The sequence below is a fragment of the Triticum dicoccoides genome, chromosome 5A, assembly GCF_002162155.2.
Source record: "Triticum dicoccoides isolate Atlit2015 ecotype Zavitan chromosome 5A, WEW_v2.0, whole genome shotgun sequence".
In the NCBI taxonomy this organism is placed as follows: Eukaryota; Viridiplantae; Streptophyta; class Magnoliopsida; order Poales; family Poaceae; genus Triticum; species Triticum dicoccoides.
The window spans coordinates 31,796,241-31,815,409 of record NC_041388.1 but is presented as its reverse complement, the minus strand read 5'-3'; the positions used below and the strand labels follow the sequence as shown (position 1 = coordinate 31,815,409).

Sequence of the window (19,169 nt, the reverse complement as noted above, 5' to 3'; positions counted from 1 at the left end):
GAGGCAGAGATCTGGGACTCTAAGGCTGGTCACAATGGGCAAGAACATAGTCTAGTAACTTACACACTTCCCTAGACTATGTTACTACCTCCACAATGGGTAGGAACATCTATATAGTGTCATGCAACAATGTATTTATTAGGCTATAGACTCATTGTTTCTTGGAGTGTGTGATGTTCCGGTAACTTAGCTAGTATACCACAAGCACCTCTCTCTTCATTAAATATGTGACACATAAGCAAAGTTGTATTGGAGTGTGATGTTACTCCTAAGTTCCTCCCCATTGTGATCAGCCTAAGTACCTGATCAACTTGATGATAGCGGTGCCGAGGTGGCCACTCCGTTCGATGCGTAGATTATTTAAGGTGGCTGTGGTGAATGAGCGTGAGCTACTGATCCAGTTTCCTGATGATGTGGACCTCAAACTTTTCGACATTGATGGTATGCTCATCGGAAATACACAAAGTGAAGCGGCGGAAGACTTTATGCTTACTCCTTATTTTCTTCAAGAGAACATTACTCCGCTTCCCTTCTTTGAGACGCAAGACCATGGTGACAATGAGGAGTCCCCGTTAAGTATTTATGCCATATGCTGTAGAGCTATTCTGCTTTTAGTCTCAGGATGTGGCTTGAATGTCTTACTTGTTGTGTGTTATTTGTTGATATTTGGCCAAATATGGTTTTCCTTGGATGATATGTGATCATGGGAGTTTCAGAGGAATCAAATTGCTTATTTGTTGTTGGTTGATTAAAGACTGTAATATTCTAGTCAGTACCTACTCAAAGCAATTTAAACATCTGAGAAGAAGGCATATGTGATGGACTGCTAGCTGGTACATTCAGTAATTACCAGCTGGACTGTTAACTGGTACACTTGGTTATGCTGCAAGTGCAATAGGTTGCGTCCACACATGGCAATCCTTTGGGTAGAGGACCAGAATTGACCACACTTTGCACTCTGCGGTTTTTGATATCGACAGCTCGAACCCATGAATTTGGAGTCCTGTCATTGATGCTCCATGGATGTAGCGCCGCTGCCGCCGCGGCCCGTCGTCAACGCTCGCTGCACAAATTGCGCGGTCGACAACCACAAGTAAAAAACAACATTGAATGGATGTAGCAAAATACATCGTCTATAGTAGCAAAAAACATCGACAGTTGCAGCAAAACAAAAAATGTCGCCGTCATCGCGGGGCACAGCTCTGCTCCCATGGATTAGGCGAGAAAAGTCACCGGTAGTAGCAAAACAACGATACGGTTGCAGCAAAAAGTTTTGCCTCGTTGCCAGTCGTAGCTTTTCCCCTCGCCGGTTGAAACTTTCCACACATATGATTGAAACATTCTCTATCACGGTTGCAACTTTTCTGATTGCACAGTGTCTGGTTGTAGTTTTCTCTATTAATGGTTGGAGCTTTTCTCAATTACGATCGAAGCTTTTCTATCAATGGTTGCAGTTATTTCTCTTTTTAAGCAATGCTTGGTTAAGACTTTCTCTAAGGGAGGGGACAACAAAGAGATAAGGTGGGGCCAGCAAGTGCTCCTGCCATACGATTTCCTACGATCAACGTCCCGCAGTCCCGCGTACAAACATTTTCCTTATTCTAAGCAGTCCCGGAAAGGAAAGTGTTCATAGTCTAGACAGTGCCTTGGACGTATTAAAAGCTGAAACATTATTGCGACAGGATGGTATGCCTTCGACAGGTTAAGGTGGAATATATTTTGACAAATTGGTGTTTTACTCTTCTGAACGAGCAAGCAAGACTTCTGCTATTACAAAATTACTATACAAAGAAAAGGAAAATAAGGTTCTAAGTTTCCAGCAGTTCATCCATGGATATGTGCCTATTTGTATTTTATACCACATCCAGTGTTGAATAGGCGCAAATAACATAGTGACAAACATAAAAGGCAATCAGATATAACTCAACTGTGTAGTCATTCACGAGCATAGTACAGCTGAAAAAGCAATCAAGTTAACATGGGTTATTTGGTGTGTGTTTTCCTGGTATTTAGTGCGATAATAATGAACACTTGGAAAATAAAATAAACAAATTCAGTCGTGTCGAGAAAACAATTCCAGATAGTGATCCAACCATAGCTTGCTTGATCTTATCATTCATTGGCTATAGAACAACAACAAACATGGATTATCAAGGAAACAACAATATTTCTATTATAATGGTCCCACCTGGAAATTTAGGATTGCAAGTTTATGAATGGAAATAATAAGTACATACTTTCCAAAATTGGGGACACCAGCTCCACAAGCACAAACAGCTGTTAATTACAGAAGGAAGCCTTAGATGAGTTAAACCTACACTGAGGACTAAATGAAGCAAAGTAGGATCTGGTTTAGACGAAACAGAAGAAACGGTGCAGCTATTATACTTTGAGACCTTAAAATCGGGTGAGTCAAATGAAATGATAAAACTATCAAGAATCCAGTTAATAACAAACAAGACACAGTCCCATGAGTCTGAATCCAGTTAATGTGATATTGATTGGGGACTAGCTACTATGAAGGTTCAGTCATTGTGTGTCCTATTAACTTAAGCAGCTCATGACCTAGTAGGTTAGTAGTGGAAGGTTCTGTCTGTTTGTGACCTTTAACAGTGACATACTATAGAGTTTCAGCAAGTGACCTATCAGGCTACCGTTACAATTGCTGATTAGGTAAAAATAAACACCCCTCTCAAAGTTTGAACAAGTTTCAGAGCTTAACACCTGACTGTTCAGTTGAGTATAATACAGATATCAATTGAGGTTCACATCACACAATGAAGAATGGACAAACATGACACTAACAGTACACTAACCTGATTAATACAGTTGCTGTCGTGTGAATTTATTCAGATGCAATCCTTCCTGGTCACATGCTTCCACATGATCAAGCCACATCTGCATACTGGTGTAAATATGACCCTGTGAGTACCAGCTTCAACATTAAATCTCAAATTGTGTAAGAAAGCATGGTTAAATCACAGAAAATCGCATGAATGTTTCAACAAGACATAGTGCTGCCAGTCTGAGGTGCTTCGATTCACTATATTGGAAGCTTGTTGATCTCCCTCTATGCCTGAATTGCAAATCAGGAGGGATGGAGGGGTCGGCAGAGGCCAGATGCGGTGAGGTTGGTGGAGCAGGGTGTGCGTCGGGCCGACGTTCCATGTAATCTCGGCTGCGGCGGCGCACATGAACGTACCTTGGCGAAGCCGTCGGCGGTGTGTGTGCCGAAGAAGTGCGCAACCCTCGGGCCGGCGGCTGTCGTCCGGGCCAGGCGGAGGAGGAGGGCGACGCTGCAGCCGACGAAGCAGGGAGGAGGTGGCGGCGGAGTTGACTTTTTTTTTTTGAGGGAAAACGGCGGCGGAGTTGACTGAGAGGGGATTTTTGAGGTGGGCCGTGGGAGCCCAGGAAGGAAATCCATGGCGGCCTAGTACAGTACGAAAGAAGAAGGAAGGGGGTGATGGATTAGTCCCACCTCGCGGAGCGGAGCGGGCGGGCGAAGGCGCGGGGCGTACAAATAGGGGGGGAGGGGCTAGCGGTGAAGGTTGCCTTAAACTAATGAGTAAGGAAAACAAAGCGGTGCGGTGAGAGCCGCTCGCGGTGCGGGTTCAAAACCCGCACGGCAATTTTTGCAGGGGGAAGAGGCTGGCGCCGGCACGGACACTGCTTACTTTGCAGGACTTGCCTGTGCGGGCCTCCCCACCCACCAAATCATATAAATCTAAACGTCTTTATTATTATTATTATTATTTCTCCGGACGATTTGTAGCAGCCGCCATCACGTAAACTTTTTAAAAATGTTGAAAGGTTGTAAAAATATACTTATGTAATGAAAAAAAACATACGTTGCATTTATAAAATGTTTCATAACATATTTAAAAATGTTTATACAATGTAGTAAAATGTCATATAGTTTTGAAAATGTTTTCTAACATCCAAACATATTTAATATGTATTTGAATAAAGTCTTAAAAACTTGTATTTGGAAAACTATTAGTCAGATATGTAAAATGTCAAACTGGTATAAAATTGTTTTTAGATGTATACCTACAACGGATAGTGTGTATTAAATTAATGGACATCGAAACTTACATTTAAAAAAATGTTAACTATGTATTTGTAAAATGTTAGACGTGTATTTGAAAAAAAATGCTAAACATGTAATATTGTTTCCAAAGAATATTAATCATGCTAAAAATGTTTCTGATGTATACAAATATATTAATCATGTGTTTTGAAAAATGTCAATCATGTAATATTACATGTTAAGCTACATCTTAAGGGAAGTCTAACTATCTCTAAGAAAAACCTTTTAAAATAAATCCATGCATATTGTTTTGGGTAGACATGAAGAGTTGACCAGATAAAATGTTGTTTGTTATTTAATATCAACATCTGTTCATTAAACTTTTCACCTTATTTGATCTGGTGGTTAAACCACACGCACGGGGCAGCGACCATGAGGTCGAACCGTGCCGTATGTTTCTTCGTTAAACTTTTCGCCTTATTTGATCTGGTGGCTATCATTACACTGCACCTTAAAGCAGGTCGTGGGTTTTAACTTTGCCATCATCCATTTTTCATTTTATTTGAGCGGCTTGTTACACAATAAATAAATAAAATGCAAGGTGTTTGTGAAAAAAAATACAGTGCGCAGCAGCCCCTTATTAACATTTTTTATCTGGGGGCTTCTATGCAAATAAAAAAATGCAAGGGTCTTTTCTGCAAGAAAATCCAATGTGCTCTCAGCAACCAACCGCTAGCAGCCAGTCACTTCCCGCCACATTTGGCCGGATACCGTAGGATGTGACCGTATTTGCACGCACGTGCAGGTTTGATGATCAGAAACACGTATTTTGCAAGTTTATATACCAAACTGACCGTCGCGTGCAAATTTTATAACTCCCGTTGTATTTACCTCTACTGTTCATTGGGTTCCTCTGTATCTTGACCAAAAATTTACTAACTGGTTTATTGATTCCCTTTGTATTTTGACCAAAGATTTTACTACCAAAATATTAACGCATGTCACCAAAAATTAAATTGTTGGAATCATTCCATTAAAAAATGTATATCTCATTGTCTATATAAAAGAACTTTATTGTAAAAAAGAACTTAACCATTGATTGCACATTACCAGCCGTATCACTATGTCTGTTCATGCTCTTACTGCAAATAAAACTGCAGCAGCAGACACCCACGGTGAAGAAAAGAAATGGTGGTTGGATCAAACCACCAAGAGGTCAGGTGAAGTTGAATGTCAATGCTGCTTTTGATGTAGACCTTCTTGCGGGCGCTTCCGCTGCTGTAATTCGTTACGCCGATGGGATTTTCATTGCAGCCTGAAATTGAAAGATTGATCTCCGCATGGACGTCTTATCTGCGGAAGGTACAACTCTGAAACTCGGTCTACAGTTGGCACAGTCCATCGGCTGAAACAGGATTGTATTGCAACCAATTCAAACAACTCAGATTTCATGAGCATCATGCAAGAAGGTGGAAGATCAGCGGGCATTCCTGCAGCCATCTTTGACGACTGCTATAATTTAGTTTGTGTAGCTTTTTTCCGGCATTGTTTTAGATAATGTAATGTTGTTGCTCATATGCTTCGGAGTGGCTTGATGAACCAACCCGTGAGATTATCCCACTAGTGATTGATGATGTAACTCGTGTCAAAGTTTTAAAAGATTGGGTGGTTAATATAAAAATAAATCAATCAATGGTGAACTCTTTATCTCATACTCCCTCCGTTCCATAATGTAATGCGTTTTTTTGGCACTAGTCTAGTGTCAAAAAACATCTTAGATTATGGGACAGAGGGAGTATAAAGGAAAATGATATTTACATTCCTACCTCTAATTGGCGCCCACTTATCTGTTTTTTATCTTAGTTTGCAAGCACCCTCAATTTCAAAACTTGAATTAAATGTGCTCACACCTATTAATACGGATGCTTTTGTAACACTTTCTGTTTACATGGTACTTATGAATTATAATTTTTTAATATCAATTACAAGGATAAATTATTACCCTTTATAGATTAAGGGACAAAAAGAATTTCATTTTAGGCCGGCCGCTCGCTAGACTTGTCAAAAAATAAAGTGAGCTAGTGGGCCGGCCCAAAGAAGGAACAGGTAGGTTTCCATCCCGCATAGAATTCCGTCCCAAATCCCCCAAACCTCCATCGCTGGGTCTCCGGCGAGCTCTCCGGTGAGGCGAATGCCAGCACCGGCCGCCCCCCGCCCCCCTCCCGGCCTCTCTTCTAAAAGGATTTCCTCTATCAAAATAAAGAAGAAAAACAAACCGCTCCCCCACCCAAATCGATCGATCCATCTCAACCTAGGTTTCCGGCGAGGCGATGGCCAGCCTCTGTGCCAAGGCCAGCGCCGGCCATCTCCGCGTCTACGGCCCGGCGTTGTTTCACGAAGGCGCCCTGTCCATGGAGGAGAGGGAGCAGGACACATCACTCCTCCTCCTCAAGATCGGGCACCACCGCGACGAAGCCGTCAAGCTGCTCGCCTCACACCCCGATCTGCTACGCTTCCTCGAGGCGGCGACCTGCGTCGGCCTGCTCGATCCGGTCTCCAACATAGTCGTCAGCGCCCTGCTTGCCGCCGCCGCAGATCCCGTCGGCGTCGACGGGCCCAAGCTCATGGACATGGAGCGGCGCTCCCTCGATGGCCTCGTCGCCTTCCTCACCTGCTTCTTCCCTTACCTCACCGACTGGGAGGCCGTCAGGTACCTTCTCCTCGCCGAAGCCGACCCCCTCGTCGCCGCGCGCATCGTCGTCGAGGACCGCCGCACCAAGTGCTTCCGCCCAGGCTCCGCGGCCACCAACGGCGCCCTCAGGCTCGCTCTCAAGTGCGCAATGGTGGCCGCCAAGCATCCGTGTCCCTCCGAGCTCGCAGGCGTTTGGCTGTCCTTGTGCTCCTCCCTCGACACCCTCGAGAAGGCCGTCTCCTTGCTCTCGGCGGTGAGCACGCCGCCAAGGTGACCCACCAGTATTCCTGGTCACTAAGGCGAGTGCTCCTATATACGATCCATGGTTTCTACCTGCAGGCGCTCGCCAGGATGCCGGGCGGCGAGCTGCGGTCTCGTTACCACCGGAGCATGCTCAAGGCTGGCCATTGCTACGGCCCTTTCGATCCTGTCACCAACATCATCGTCAACACCATCTGGTACGAAGTCACATTCCCACCACTGAGTCAACTGGACGAGCTCGACATCCTCGGCACCTTGAACCTGATGCGGATTGAAGCACGATCCTTGTATGGACTTGTCTCTTTCCTCTGCACCCATGACATAGATCTCAATGCCGATCAGGCCATAAGGTTCCTGCTCGACACGGATCTCAACTTGGCCGCGACAAAGCTGTGCAGCGGTGTTCAGGAAGAACAAGAAGCCTTCAGGGCTGCTGCAATTGCGGCATGGCACCCCAGACCCGATGCCCAAGCAGGATTCCTCTGTTCATGCTGGAAGCCTCAAGTCCTGTCGCTGCTGACAGATAATGGGGGCCAACAACAGCTCTCCTCTCAGTGTGTCCAGCAGCTTGCCATGCTCTTGTCATCTGCTTTCAATTCCACTGGCATGTCAGCCCAGCAGAAGCAGCCAGTTGCCGTTTACGAACGGGCGTTCAATCTCAGCATGTCAGAGGGACGCAAACAGCGAAGGGATCATAAAAGAATCTCCAGAAAGGTCAAGGCTGCACTAAGCAGATATGAGATGCAGAATTCGGTGAGTTAGTTTATCCCTCAGAAGATACCTCTATATATATTTGTTTGTTTGTGTCCAAAATTACATCAAGAAAAAGCCACTCGACCAAAACAGCTGATGGACCTCCTTTGATTAGTTAATTTGTCCTACAGCCCACAGAAACCTCTACATCTTTTAATAGCAATTCCATCAGTTTAAAGGCCTACTTGATCAAAACATGTGTTGGAACTTGCTGCTACCAACCTCCATGGACGCTTATTAGCTTGACTGAATGTGCTGCTTCTTGTGATAAGCTCGAAATGTTCATTTATGTATTCCTTTTGATTATCCCGCTGAACTGTGGCCACACACGGCACCGTGTAAACAGAGTTTGGCTAAGGCCAAGAAGTTTATTTATTTATTTCAGTGCATGATTTGGAAGTTCCCCTTAATTATATTCGAATGCCACACCTGCTGATTTTCTCGTTTTCTGCCGTCTTGCAGGGGCACGCCTGTTATCAGCTTCATGTCATCTGCGGTGTGAACATATCCGTATCTGGCCGTGACTGGAAGCGAAAAACTCGTTTTGATGATGACTACTACCATCACATACATGCCAACTTTCTGGTGATGCGGGATGTTGGCTCTGTAGGTTCAGTTCCAGTACTCTTCTTTGCTGAACTTAGCAATGACGATGATGGCGACAAGGATAGCCAGCTTTTATGTTGCCCCGTGGATTTTCCAACACCAGGTGCTGGTATGCTCCCGCTCTTATGTTTAAGATAAGATTTTCTTTATCATCAGATAGATAGATATGGATCTTCATTAACTGTTCTGATGCTCATATCACACACACAATCAACTCACCAGAATCTTACTTCTGAAGTCAAGATAGGAAGTATTCCCTATGTAACTTAATGTAAGACGTTTTTTAAAAACATCTTATATTAAGTTAGAGAGGGAGTATATGTTTATATATTGTGTAGATTAAATACTGATGTTGTCTGTTTTGTTAAAAAAAAATTAAGTGCGTGTAAATCTCTGCTACGATTACTAATTGTGGTCTGCATACGTGTGTCAGAGCCAGTGCGCTGCCTTTTCTGCGAGCTAGAAGGGATCAGGATTGTGCACCCGGCTAGTGGGGAGGGATTCCATGGGCACGAGGTGGAGTTTGGGAAGATGGTCCGCGGAGAAGATCTATATGACAACGGCTACTACCGGGAGGTGTACAACAACGACCGCATTCTAAGTAATAGCGATTATATTACGAACTGGATCCACGATGGACTCGAGGAGGACTACATGTACCTAGGTAGCAATGACTTCACCATCAAGGAAGACGACGGTCATGAGTCGGATGATTATGGAGACGAGTAGTGGTGCTGGTGATCAAGGAGTCTTGTGTATTGCTGATGCCTGTGGCCGTAGTTTTTCTGCTCCTTTAAACGTTGTGGTCCTTTTGTCTCTAGTTCTCTCTAGTGCATTGAACTCTACTGTTGTGGTTGCAGGTGATACCAGGTTTTCACGTAGCGAGTGCTTTGATAGTTTGATGGCGATCACTCACAGCGGGTTCCCCTCGGCTCTCTGCCTCTCTTTTCCATTCCCAGTTTGCTGATCTTGTAAGAACTAAATATCTCGGTTGAGCGATTAATGGAAAGGGGTTAGCCCAGTTGGAAAAGAGGAAAACTGTTTGTTTCTTTGGAATCTGTTGGCATCCGTACGTAGTCCATATTAAAATCTCTAGAAAGACTTGTATTTAGAATCAGAGGGAGTATTAAGTTACAGAGGGATTATGTAGGTTAAATACTGATGTTGTTTGTTTTGTTAAAAAAAGGTGTGTGTGTGTGTGTGTAAATCTCTGCTATGTTTAATACAGGAAAGAGAATTAGTACAAGTGAGGATACAACACATGACACGAACGCGGAAGGGCGTGAACATGGTGCCCGGCACAGAAAGACATGGGATGCTTGACCGAAATAAGGTAATAATAACACAGCTAAACCCCCCATGCGAGGCGGGAGATTGCTCGCGAGAAATGTGGAAACTAATTGGAGCACCCCTTTGCCGAATAAGGTGAGAATTTTTGCTTGAAGAGTAGCCTGGGACAGCGCTTGTCCTGATTGTTGTGGCTACAAGACTGAAACTAGATTTCGTGCTACAGTAGACTGTACTAAAGCCAAAGCTTTAAGAAACGAAATGAGAAAATCCCAGAGCTTGTTTCCGCAGGGCTGCTTTCTAGTATTCTGGACCGGATTGGCTCTTGCTGCTTCTTTCAAGAATTTTTGAGGGTTCTCATGATTTCCTGGACAGTATTCTGGATTTTTTTGTGTGAAACATTGACAAATGTTTTTGTAGCTTGCAAAATTTGATCATGAAATGACATTCGTGGGAAATGTGGGGAAAAAATTGATGCTCCAAAATGCGTTTGAAAATAACATTTTGGAGCATTGATTTTTTTTTTCACGATTTCCACGGATGACATATGGTGATGAAATTTTGCAAGCTAACAAATATTTTGTCAATGTTTCACGCCAAAAAAAATCAATCTTCTTTGAATTTTGCCAGCTACTCCCTCCGTCTAAGATTAGCAAGGAGTGTTTGAGGCAAGAGGAAAAATAAAGAAATTGTAAAAAGAGGCTGAAGTAGATGTTAGATTTTCTATGAAATGTAGTACAAAAGATTTCATAGGAAAAATTCCTATAAAATCCAATGCTATGAATCAAAGCACCAACGTAAGAAAAATTTCTAAGGATTTCAATCTTCCAAAAATTCTATAGAATTCCTTTAAACCAAAGGAGCCCTAGATGTCCAGACAAGACGTTCCAGACATGATAGATGCAAATCATGCACATTCTATCCTGCACTAATACCTACAGTAGCACACACAACAATGTTACTTTTTTTTGATATGCACTGTAAATAGAAAGGCAGTTTTTGGTTCCAAAAACTACTTGTTAGGTCGGACAGACTTGCTAATCCTATATAAATTATAAACGAATAAATGAACTATAGCTGCTGCTACTTAACCGAGGATCATCAGTGCAGGCAAGCGAATACTACACCCAACACAGCAAAATGAATTACTCTATTCACCATCACTTGATTCTTCGTCACATATTACTCCAGGTCGTCAACCTCCTCCTCGCTTTCATCTTCCTCGATGTTGAAGTCATTGCTACCGAGGTACATGCAATCCTCGTCGAGTCCGTCGTGCACCCACCTGGCAACATATTCACTGTGCTTTAAGATTTGATGGTTAGTGTAGGGCTCGATGTCGCCCTCGGGATAGTAGTCATTATTGTACAGGTTTTCTCCGCGGACCATCTTCTCGAACTCCGCCTTGTGCCCATGGAATCTCTCCAGGGCCGGGTGCACAATCCTGATTCCTTGATGCTCGCAGAAAAGGCAGCGGACTAGTCCTGCTGTAAAAAGATGCACAAGATGAAGCACACAGTAATGAGATTAAATTATGATGAATCTGCATACACTTAATTTTTCCAAGAATTTTTAGCAGGAATTTTGCTCTAGCTTGGAAAGTTATGCTGATGAATTGACTCTGCTTATACGTGTGCAAAAGCCTACTTTTCAGTTGCTCAGGCTAAACAGGCAGTATACTTGTGGTCCTTTAGAATGTTTGTAACAATATGATCATACAAATTAGGAAATCTACTTAACTAATTCAACGATTACAGCCAGATTCGATTGTGGTATGTAAACTATCAACTTCCTAGTGAATGTAACCATCTACATATCATCTACAATAGACATGGATGGCAGCGCATGACATGAGCAAGAACTATTTATGAAGAACCATATCCATATGATGAAAAAAAGGAACCTTAAACAGAGGAGAAGGAACGTGTGTATATACCAGCGCCTGGTGGTGGCAAATCCACGGGGCAACACAGAAGCTGGCTATCCTGGTCGTCGTCGTGGTTGCTAAGCTCGGCAAAGAAGAGTACAGGAGCTGAAACTATGCCGGCCACATTTCGAGTCGCCAGAAAGTTGGCATGGGTGTGATGGGAGTAGTCATCATTAGGATCAAGTCCTGGCTTCAAGCCCGAGCCTTCGCAGTTGTCAGGACCTGACACACATTCATTCACACCACACACCACATGAAGCCGATAAGAGTGTCCCTGTAAGATTGCAAGAGGCAAGTGAATCAGCAAGTGAGTGTAAAGTAGAACTAAGGGAAGATCAATATCCCCTCTTTTCAGACCACTACGGTCTCATGGCACATCCTAATCAAACTTGATCTCATAGCACTACTTGTTTGAACATTATTCTAGAGCTCCAGATGATAATGCTTGTCCTTCGGGTAGGAATTAACTCAATCATCAGGATCTTACCCAATAAAGTGGAGGATCGGTGCGAAACTAAAAAGTGGGTCTTTATAGCTATTAAAAGGCAATTACGGGGAAGACCTGTTTTTATCCCTAGCTGTCTTTATTGTTCAATCAGAAGTAGGGCACCAACAATTTTTATTTCGAAATACTTATCTTTGTCGATGCAACAGTAACTGAAAAACTTACCAAATTGTATTGCAAAAGAGCCCAGTTGTTCCAAAATATTTGAAATATCAATGGGTCATACGCAGTTTCATTTGGAATAAAAATCTCCGAGTATCTTTTACTATACGTACAACTCTTTATCAGAATTATTTTTACCCATAATGAGAGCGGTCACAGTAGAAGAAGAATGGAAGCTCTTCATCAGAATTATTTTTACCCATAATGAGAGCGGTCACAGTAGAAGAAGAAAGGAAGCTCTTTATCAGAATTATTTTTACCCATAATGAGTGCAGTCACAGTAGAAGAAGAATGGAAGCTCTTTATCAGAATTCTTTTTACCCATAATGAGTGCAGTCACAGTAGAAGAAGAACACAAGCTCTTACTATCAGCCGATGAGCAATGGGGCAGTGTGGTGCATGAGTAGTAACTAGTAAATGAAAAACCAAAAGATTGCTGTGCATGACTAGTAGTGTGGTGCACGACTGAGAGGGATGCGTATGCAGCAGTGCAGATTCCCAGGAAGAAGTAAATGATATATTCTTTATTGCCTTGACAATTCCCAGCTAATGTAATGATTAACACTATGAAGTAGAGTATAAGACTAACAGCCTCTAAAAAATGAAAGTAAAACTAATAGTAGTATATGGTACTTCAGGAAAAAACTGGGGCCCCAAAATTTTGGGGACCTGCCAGACAGGGGCCCGTCAATTATGCAGTGAAGCAAACTTCTTGGGCTTGTCCAAAATTTGTTTACATGTGGCAACGATTCAGTAGGATTATAAACGAAAAAGATATATGAACTTTCACAAGATGAACTGCAGGGCTTTCAGTCAGTCTGATAATGAATCAAGGGAGGTCGTGTAGGTTTTTGGTTGATATAATTTGGTTAAAAATAAATATAGAGGTATCCGAGGGATAAACTAACTCACTGAATTCTGCTTCTCATATCTCATTAGTGCAGCCTTGACCTTTGCGGAGATCCTTCTATGAGCCCTTCGCTGTTTACGTCCCTCAGACATGGTAAAATGGAACTGCCGTTCAGAAATGGGAGCTGGCCTCTGCTGATGGGTTGGGACACCAACAATGGAATGGTATTCAGAGCACAATAGCGTGTGTATCTGGTGGACACATTGAGAGGAGAGCTGATACTGGCCTCCATCTTGTAGCAGTGACAGGACACGAGGCGCTACCAACATCGCCTTTAATGAACTGAGGAATCCTGCTTGGGCGTCGGGTCTGGGGTGCCATGCCGCAATGGCAGCAGCCCGGTAGGCTTCTTGTTCTTCCTTGACACTGCTGCAGTGCTTTGTTGCGGACAAATTGAGTGCCGTGTCGAGCAGGAACCTTATGGCCTGATCGGCGTTGAGATCTTGGTAACAGGTGCAGAGGAAGGAGACAAGTCCGTAGAAGGATCGTGCTTCAATCCGCATTAGGCACAATGTGCCGACAATGTCGAGCTCGTCTTGCTGACTCAGTGGTGGGAAGTTGGCTTGGTACCAGATGGTGTTGACGATGATGTTCGAGACGGGGTCAAACGGGCCGTAGCAATGTCCGGCATCGAGCAGGCTGCGGTGGTAACCAACCGGCAATCTGGCGAGAGCCTGCAGGTAGAATCCATGGATCGTATCGAGGAGCACTCGCGTCAGTGACCACGAATGCGAGTTTCCATGGCCTGACGAGGCTGCCATCAGGAGGAGGATGTGGGGAATGTGCCGTCTCCTTGACCAATGTGTGGAAGCTTTGGAGGATGTCGCGGGGGAAATCGGGCTGCACATCCGAGAGCAGGGGGACAACAGTGTGGAGGGAGGAGCTCAGCGACAGCCACACGTCGGCGAGCTGCGAGGGATACGGGTGCTTGGCGGCCACCATGGCGCAGTTGAGGGCCAGCTTGAGGGCGCCGCGGGCGGCGGCGGAGCCTTCGCGGAAGCACCTGACGCCGCGGTACTCGATGACGATGCGCGCGGCAACGATGGGGTCGGCTTCGGCGAGGAGAAGGTACCGGACGGCCTCCCAATCGGCGAGGTAAGGGAAGAAGCAGGTGAGGAAGGCGACGAGGCCGTCCAGGGAGCGCCGCTCCATGTCCCTGAGCTTGGGCCCGTCCACCGCCGTCGGGCCTCCCGTGTCGACTGGAGCTTCTGCGGCGGCGAGGAGGGTGCTGGCGATTATGTTGGAGACCGGGTCGAGCAGTCCGACACAGACGCCCAAGCAGACGTCGGAGCGCCACCGGACGGTGAGCCGCCTGAGGGCTTCCTCGTAGTGGTGCCGGATCTTGAGGAGGAGGAGTGACGCTTCTTGCTCTCTCTCCTTCATCAGCGGGGCACCGTAGTCATGCAGCGCCGGACCGTAGACGCGGAGACGGCCGGTGCTGGCCTTGGCGTTGAGGCTGGCCATCGCCTCGCCGGCGGCGACCTAGGTGGAGATCGATTTGGGGAAATCTCTTTGGAAGGAAGGGTGGTTTGCTTGCTCAGTGTAGTGCCGTCCGGGCCCTGGGCCTAATTCATCAAAGCCCATCTCCCCTGCTTGAAGAGGAAAGCATACCCCACAAATCTCTCCTGATTTTTGTCAAAAAAGAAAAAAAATCCCTCGTGATGGACTAAAAAAAAAATTCCCTCCTGATGGATCAAATCCCCGTATAAACTCGAAAACCAGTTAAATCACCCTCTTTTCTAAAAAAAAACTTAAATCACCCTCTGAACGATTTGAGTAGTGCTACCCGCCCCATGTCGTTGCCGATTGACGGTGATCGAGTCGAGCTTGTCGAAGAAGGGGACACACAACACCGGTTGGTGCGCCTTGTAGAATAGGTCATAGACGTTCGACTCGCTCACCGAACCACATGGTCAACAACTCTAGGCCCTTGACGTTGACGATGATGAAGATGGCCTTGCACTCCCTCGCAAGGCCAAAATCACTATTTTGACCCTTTTTAGCAAGTTAAGCATGATTTGACCCTTATCCTAATCTGTTTTGAGATCTGACCATTTTCCTACCGCCGGACCCGCTAGCAGTAGGGTATAACTACCTCTCACTAGGGGCTCCGGCGGTAGGGCACTTATCCACGTCAGCACCCATCGATGGGTCGTCAACTCTATGTCAACCCTACCGCCCGAGCCACCGACGATAAGCTGTTATACCCTACCGCCAACAAGTCCGACGGTAGGGTTCGAATAGGTAAAAGTCGCGCACGTGGGGAGGGGAGGGGGGCTAGTGGGACCCACCCTACCAAGCCAACCCCCTTTCTTCCTCCTACCGCCCGAGAGAACAGAGGAGTGATGGTCTGTCCTCCTCTTCACCCTCCCTCGATCTCCTCTGTTTCTTCACCATTCTTGCAGATCAAGATGCCTCCACGACGAGAGAAGTAAGCTCTTTCGATCCCTCGAATTAGTTTTAGTCAAAAAAATTGGTTTTCATGCATTTTTAGGCACACGATGAACCCTAGTTCATCTAGTAGTTTGAACATGCCTACAATAGCATCACAAGTTGCAGCACACAACAGAGTTGATGGTTGATGCTTGTAACACCCCGGTGTAATGATGCTACAGTAACCCCTGGGGTTAAGTTAATTATTTTGCTAAACAAGTGCTTGATCATCTTTGTCTCCTCTCTCTTTCAAATTCCAGTTGAATTCAAATTCAAATTTTTGTGAAATTCAAAATGCTCAAACATGAAAACTAAAATGTTCATCATGTGGAAAGTATTCTTCTGGTAATGTTGGTGGTGAACCAACATTTTTGCAAAATGTGTAGGTGGCCTAAAATAGCAAAAATAGAAATGCTAAAAAAATAAAAGAAAAGAAAAAGGGAAAGCAAATAAAAAAAGGAAAGGGCCAGAGCCCTTGTCCTTAGTGGGCCTCGGCCCACTCGAGCCGGCCTAGTGGCCCACTCCCCCCGGTCAACTTTCTCTTCCCCCTGTTCCCCTGACCCGAGCCGGGCGCCCGTCCCCGCCAGACCACCTCGCCGGCTCCGTCGCTACAGCGCGCACCGCAGAGGGGATAAGGCCGCCACGAGCGCGCCTCCCCACCCCCACTTGCATCTCTCCTCCCTCAGATCCAGCTCTCTCCTCTCCATCTCCTTCGTTCTGGAGAGGAGACCGATGCGGTCGCCGCCGTTCTCCGTCGTCCTCGCAGCCACCAAGACCCGTTCGCCTCACTGACCTGTCCAACCGCTCCGCCTCCCTCGGCTACGCCTCCCTGACGAGCCGCAAGACGCCGGGCGCCTCCGAACGCTCCCCCGGCCTCGTCTTCCACTTCGGATCATAGGAGCTCGCCGACGTCGATCCACTGCACTGCAGCTCCTAAACCTCCGAGGGCCATCGTGTGTGTCGCCCGGTGAGCCCCGCTTCTTCTCCCCTCGCTCCCCTAGCCTCTTGCGCTACCGTAGCCACCGTGCCGCCATGGCCGAGCTCCGCTCCGCCGAGCAGCTGGCCGCCGTTGTTGCCATGCTCGCCTGAGCACGGGAACGTGCTCAGTGCAGCCCGTCGAGGCCGCTCGTGCCGCCTGCCCACCTCGTCGACCCCCGTAGCGCGATCCCGATGAGGTCCCAAACCCCACCGCCGCCTTCACTCATCGCCGGCGTAGTTCCGGCCAGTCGCGAGCCCAACCGACCACACCACGCGACGCGGCGTTGAGCCCTCGTTCGAACGCAAGCAAAACCGCATGAAACGGTGCCCCGTAGCGATTTTCCGAACGTCTCCGGCGAGCTCGCCACCGCGGGAGGCCACCGGAGCAACTCCGACGCTGGCCATTGATACGTCTCCAACGTATCTATAATTTTTGATTGCTCCATGCTATATTATCTACTGTTTTGGACTATATTGTGCTTTATTTTCCACTTTTATATTATTTTTGGGACTAACCTGTTAACCGGAGGCCCAGCCCAGAATTGCTGTTTTTGCCTCTTTCAGTGTTTCGGATAAACATAATATCAAACGAAGTCCAAATGGAATAAAATCTTTGGGAATGTGATTTTCTCATCGAACGTGATCCAGGAGACTTGGAGCATGCTCCAAGGAACAAAAGAGGCGGTCACGAGGGTGGGGGCGCGCCCCCTGCCTCATGGGTCCCTCGTTGCTCCTTCGGCGTACTTCTTCCTCCTATATATACACACGTACCCCCAAACGATCAGAACAGGAGCCAAAAACCTAATTCCACCGCCGCAACTTTCTGTATCCACGAGATCCCATCTTGGGGCCTGTTCCGGAGCTCCGCCGGAAGAGGGCCGTCATCACGGAGGGCTTCTACATCATCATAGCCTCTCCGATGAAATGTGAGTAGTTTACCTCAGACCTTCGGGTCCATAGTTAGTAGCTAGATGGCTTCTTCTCTCTCTTTGAATCTCAATACAAAGTTCTCCCCCTCTCTTGTGGAGATCTATTCGATGTAATCTTCTTTTTGCGGTGTGTTTGTTGAGACCGATGAATTGTGGGTTTATGATCAAGGCTATCTATGAATAATATTTGAATCTTCTCTGAATTCTTTTATGTATGATTGGTTATCTTTACAAGTCTCTTCGAATTATCTGTTTGGTTTGGCCAACTAGATTGGTAGTTCTTGCCATGGGAGAAGTGCTTAGCTTTGGGTTCGATCTTGCGGTGTCCTTACCCAGTGACAGAAGGGGCAACAAGGCACGTATTGTATCGTTGCCATCGAGGATAACAAGATGGGGTTTATTTCATATTGCATGAATTTATCTCTCTACATCATGTCATCTTGCTTAAGGCATTACTCTGTTTTTAACTTAATACTCTAGATGCATGCTGGATAGCGGTCGATGAGTGGAGTAATAGTAGTAGATGCAGAATCGTTTCGATCTACTTGTCACGGACGTGATGCCTATATACATGATCATGCCTAGATATTCTCATAACTATGCTCAATTCTGTCAATTGCTCAACAGTAATTTGTTCACCCACCGTAGAATAGTTATGCTCTTGAGAGAAGCCACTAGTGAAACCTATGGCCCCCGGGTCTATTCTCATCATATCAATCTCCATCACTTTAATATTGCTTTGCTTTTTTACTTTGCTTTTACCTTTTACTTTGCATCTTTATACCAAAAATACCAAAAATATTATATCTATCAGATCTCACTCTCGTAAGTGACCGTGAAGGGATTGGCAACCCCTAATCGCGTTGGTTGCGAGTAGCTATCGCTTTGTGCAGGTACGAGGGACTTGAGCGTGGCCTCCTACTGGATTGATACCTTGGTTCTCAAAAACTGAGGGAAATACTTATGCTACTCTGCTGCATCATCCCTTCCTCTTCGGGGAAAACGAACGCAAGCTCAAGACGTAGCAAGAAGGATTTCTGGCGCCGTTGCCGGGAAGTCTACGCAAAAAGTCAACATACCAAGTACCCATCACAATCCCTATCTCTCGCATTACTTTATTTGCCATTTGCCTCTCATTTTCCTCTCCCCCCAATTCACCCTTGCCGTTTTATTTGCCCTCTCTCTCTATCCTCCCTCTCTATTTGCCTTTTTCCCTCGCCATGTCAGAACCAAGAAGCGTTGGGGGTTCTCCCCCAAGTTCTAGTGCTTTAGACAATCCTACTATCTTATCTAAACTCATGAATCGGAATACTATAGAACAACTTGCCGGAGTTATCAATGAAAACCTTAGTAATTTTGATGAAGATGGTTCTAGAATTTTTCATTATTTACTTGATGAATCTTTGAAAGATGCTTGGGATAGGCTGTTAAAGATCTAGGCTAGCTATGTACCTCAATATCAAATTGAGGTTTACTTAAAAAGCTTTTATGTTGGGCTACCCGCTTCGTTTAAACAAGTTTTAGATTCTATTTTCGAGGGGGGTTTTCTTGAAGGGGACCCCATAGATACCTATGAGAGAATGAAAACTACATTTGGGCATCCCATTAATGAGAAAACTGAAATCACATCTCTCTCGCTTTCTTACCAAAACGAATCTATTAAAGAGATAAAAGCTAGACTAGATACTAATTTCCG

At 45.6% G+C, this 19,169-nt stretch overlaps 1 protein-coding gene, 1 non-coding gene and 2 pseudogenes across 6 annotated transcripts; 2 read left to right on the top strand and 2 right to left on the bottom strand.

Moving 5' to 3' along the window:
- Nucleotides 1-712: 712 nt before the first annotated feature.
- LOC119298918 lies at nucleotides 713-3,483 on the bottom strand. 5 transcript variants are annotated; one of them, XR_005146027.1, is made up of 3 exons: nucleotides 3,203-3,483; nucleotides 2,817-2,898; nucleotides 713-1,063 (listed from the first exon to the last, which is right to left on the bottom strand). XR_005146027.1 is itself a non-coding variant. In XM_037576222.1 (2 exons), exons 1-2 carry the CDS (start codon nucleotides 3,422-3,424, stop codon nucleotides 2,821-2,823), a joined length of 324 nt encoding a protein of 107 aa, XP_037432119.1. In that variant the 5' UTR covers nucleotides 3,425-3,483; the 3' UTR covers nucleotides 2,288-2,820. The 5 variants fall into 5 exon arrangements, 1 of the variants encoding a protein (XP_037432119.1); XR_005146026.1 differs by having other exon boundaries at nucleotides 723-1,063; nucleotides 2,817-2,905; XR_005146025.1 differs by lacking the exon at nucleotides 713-1,063 and adding an exon at nucleotides 1,075-2,277 and having other exon boundaries at nucleotides 2,817-2,905.
- A 65-nt stretch (nucleotides 3,484-3,548) lies between these two features.
- On the top strand, nucleotides 3,549-3,705 carry LOC119304452. The gene has a single exon (XR_005148278.1). It is a non-coding gene; the product is annotated as a U12 minor spliceosomal RNA (small nuclear RNA).
- A 2,497-nt stretch (nucleotides 3,706-6,202) lies between these two features.
- On the top strand, nucleotides 6,203-9,380 carry LOC119298917 (annotated as a pseudogene).
- Nucleotides 9,381-10,449: 1,069 nt separating this feature from the next.
- Nucleotides 10,450-14,682, bottom strand: LOC119298916 (annotated as a pseudogene).
- Between the last annotated feature and the right edge of the window lie 4,487 nt (nucleotides 14,683-19,169).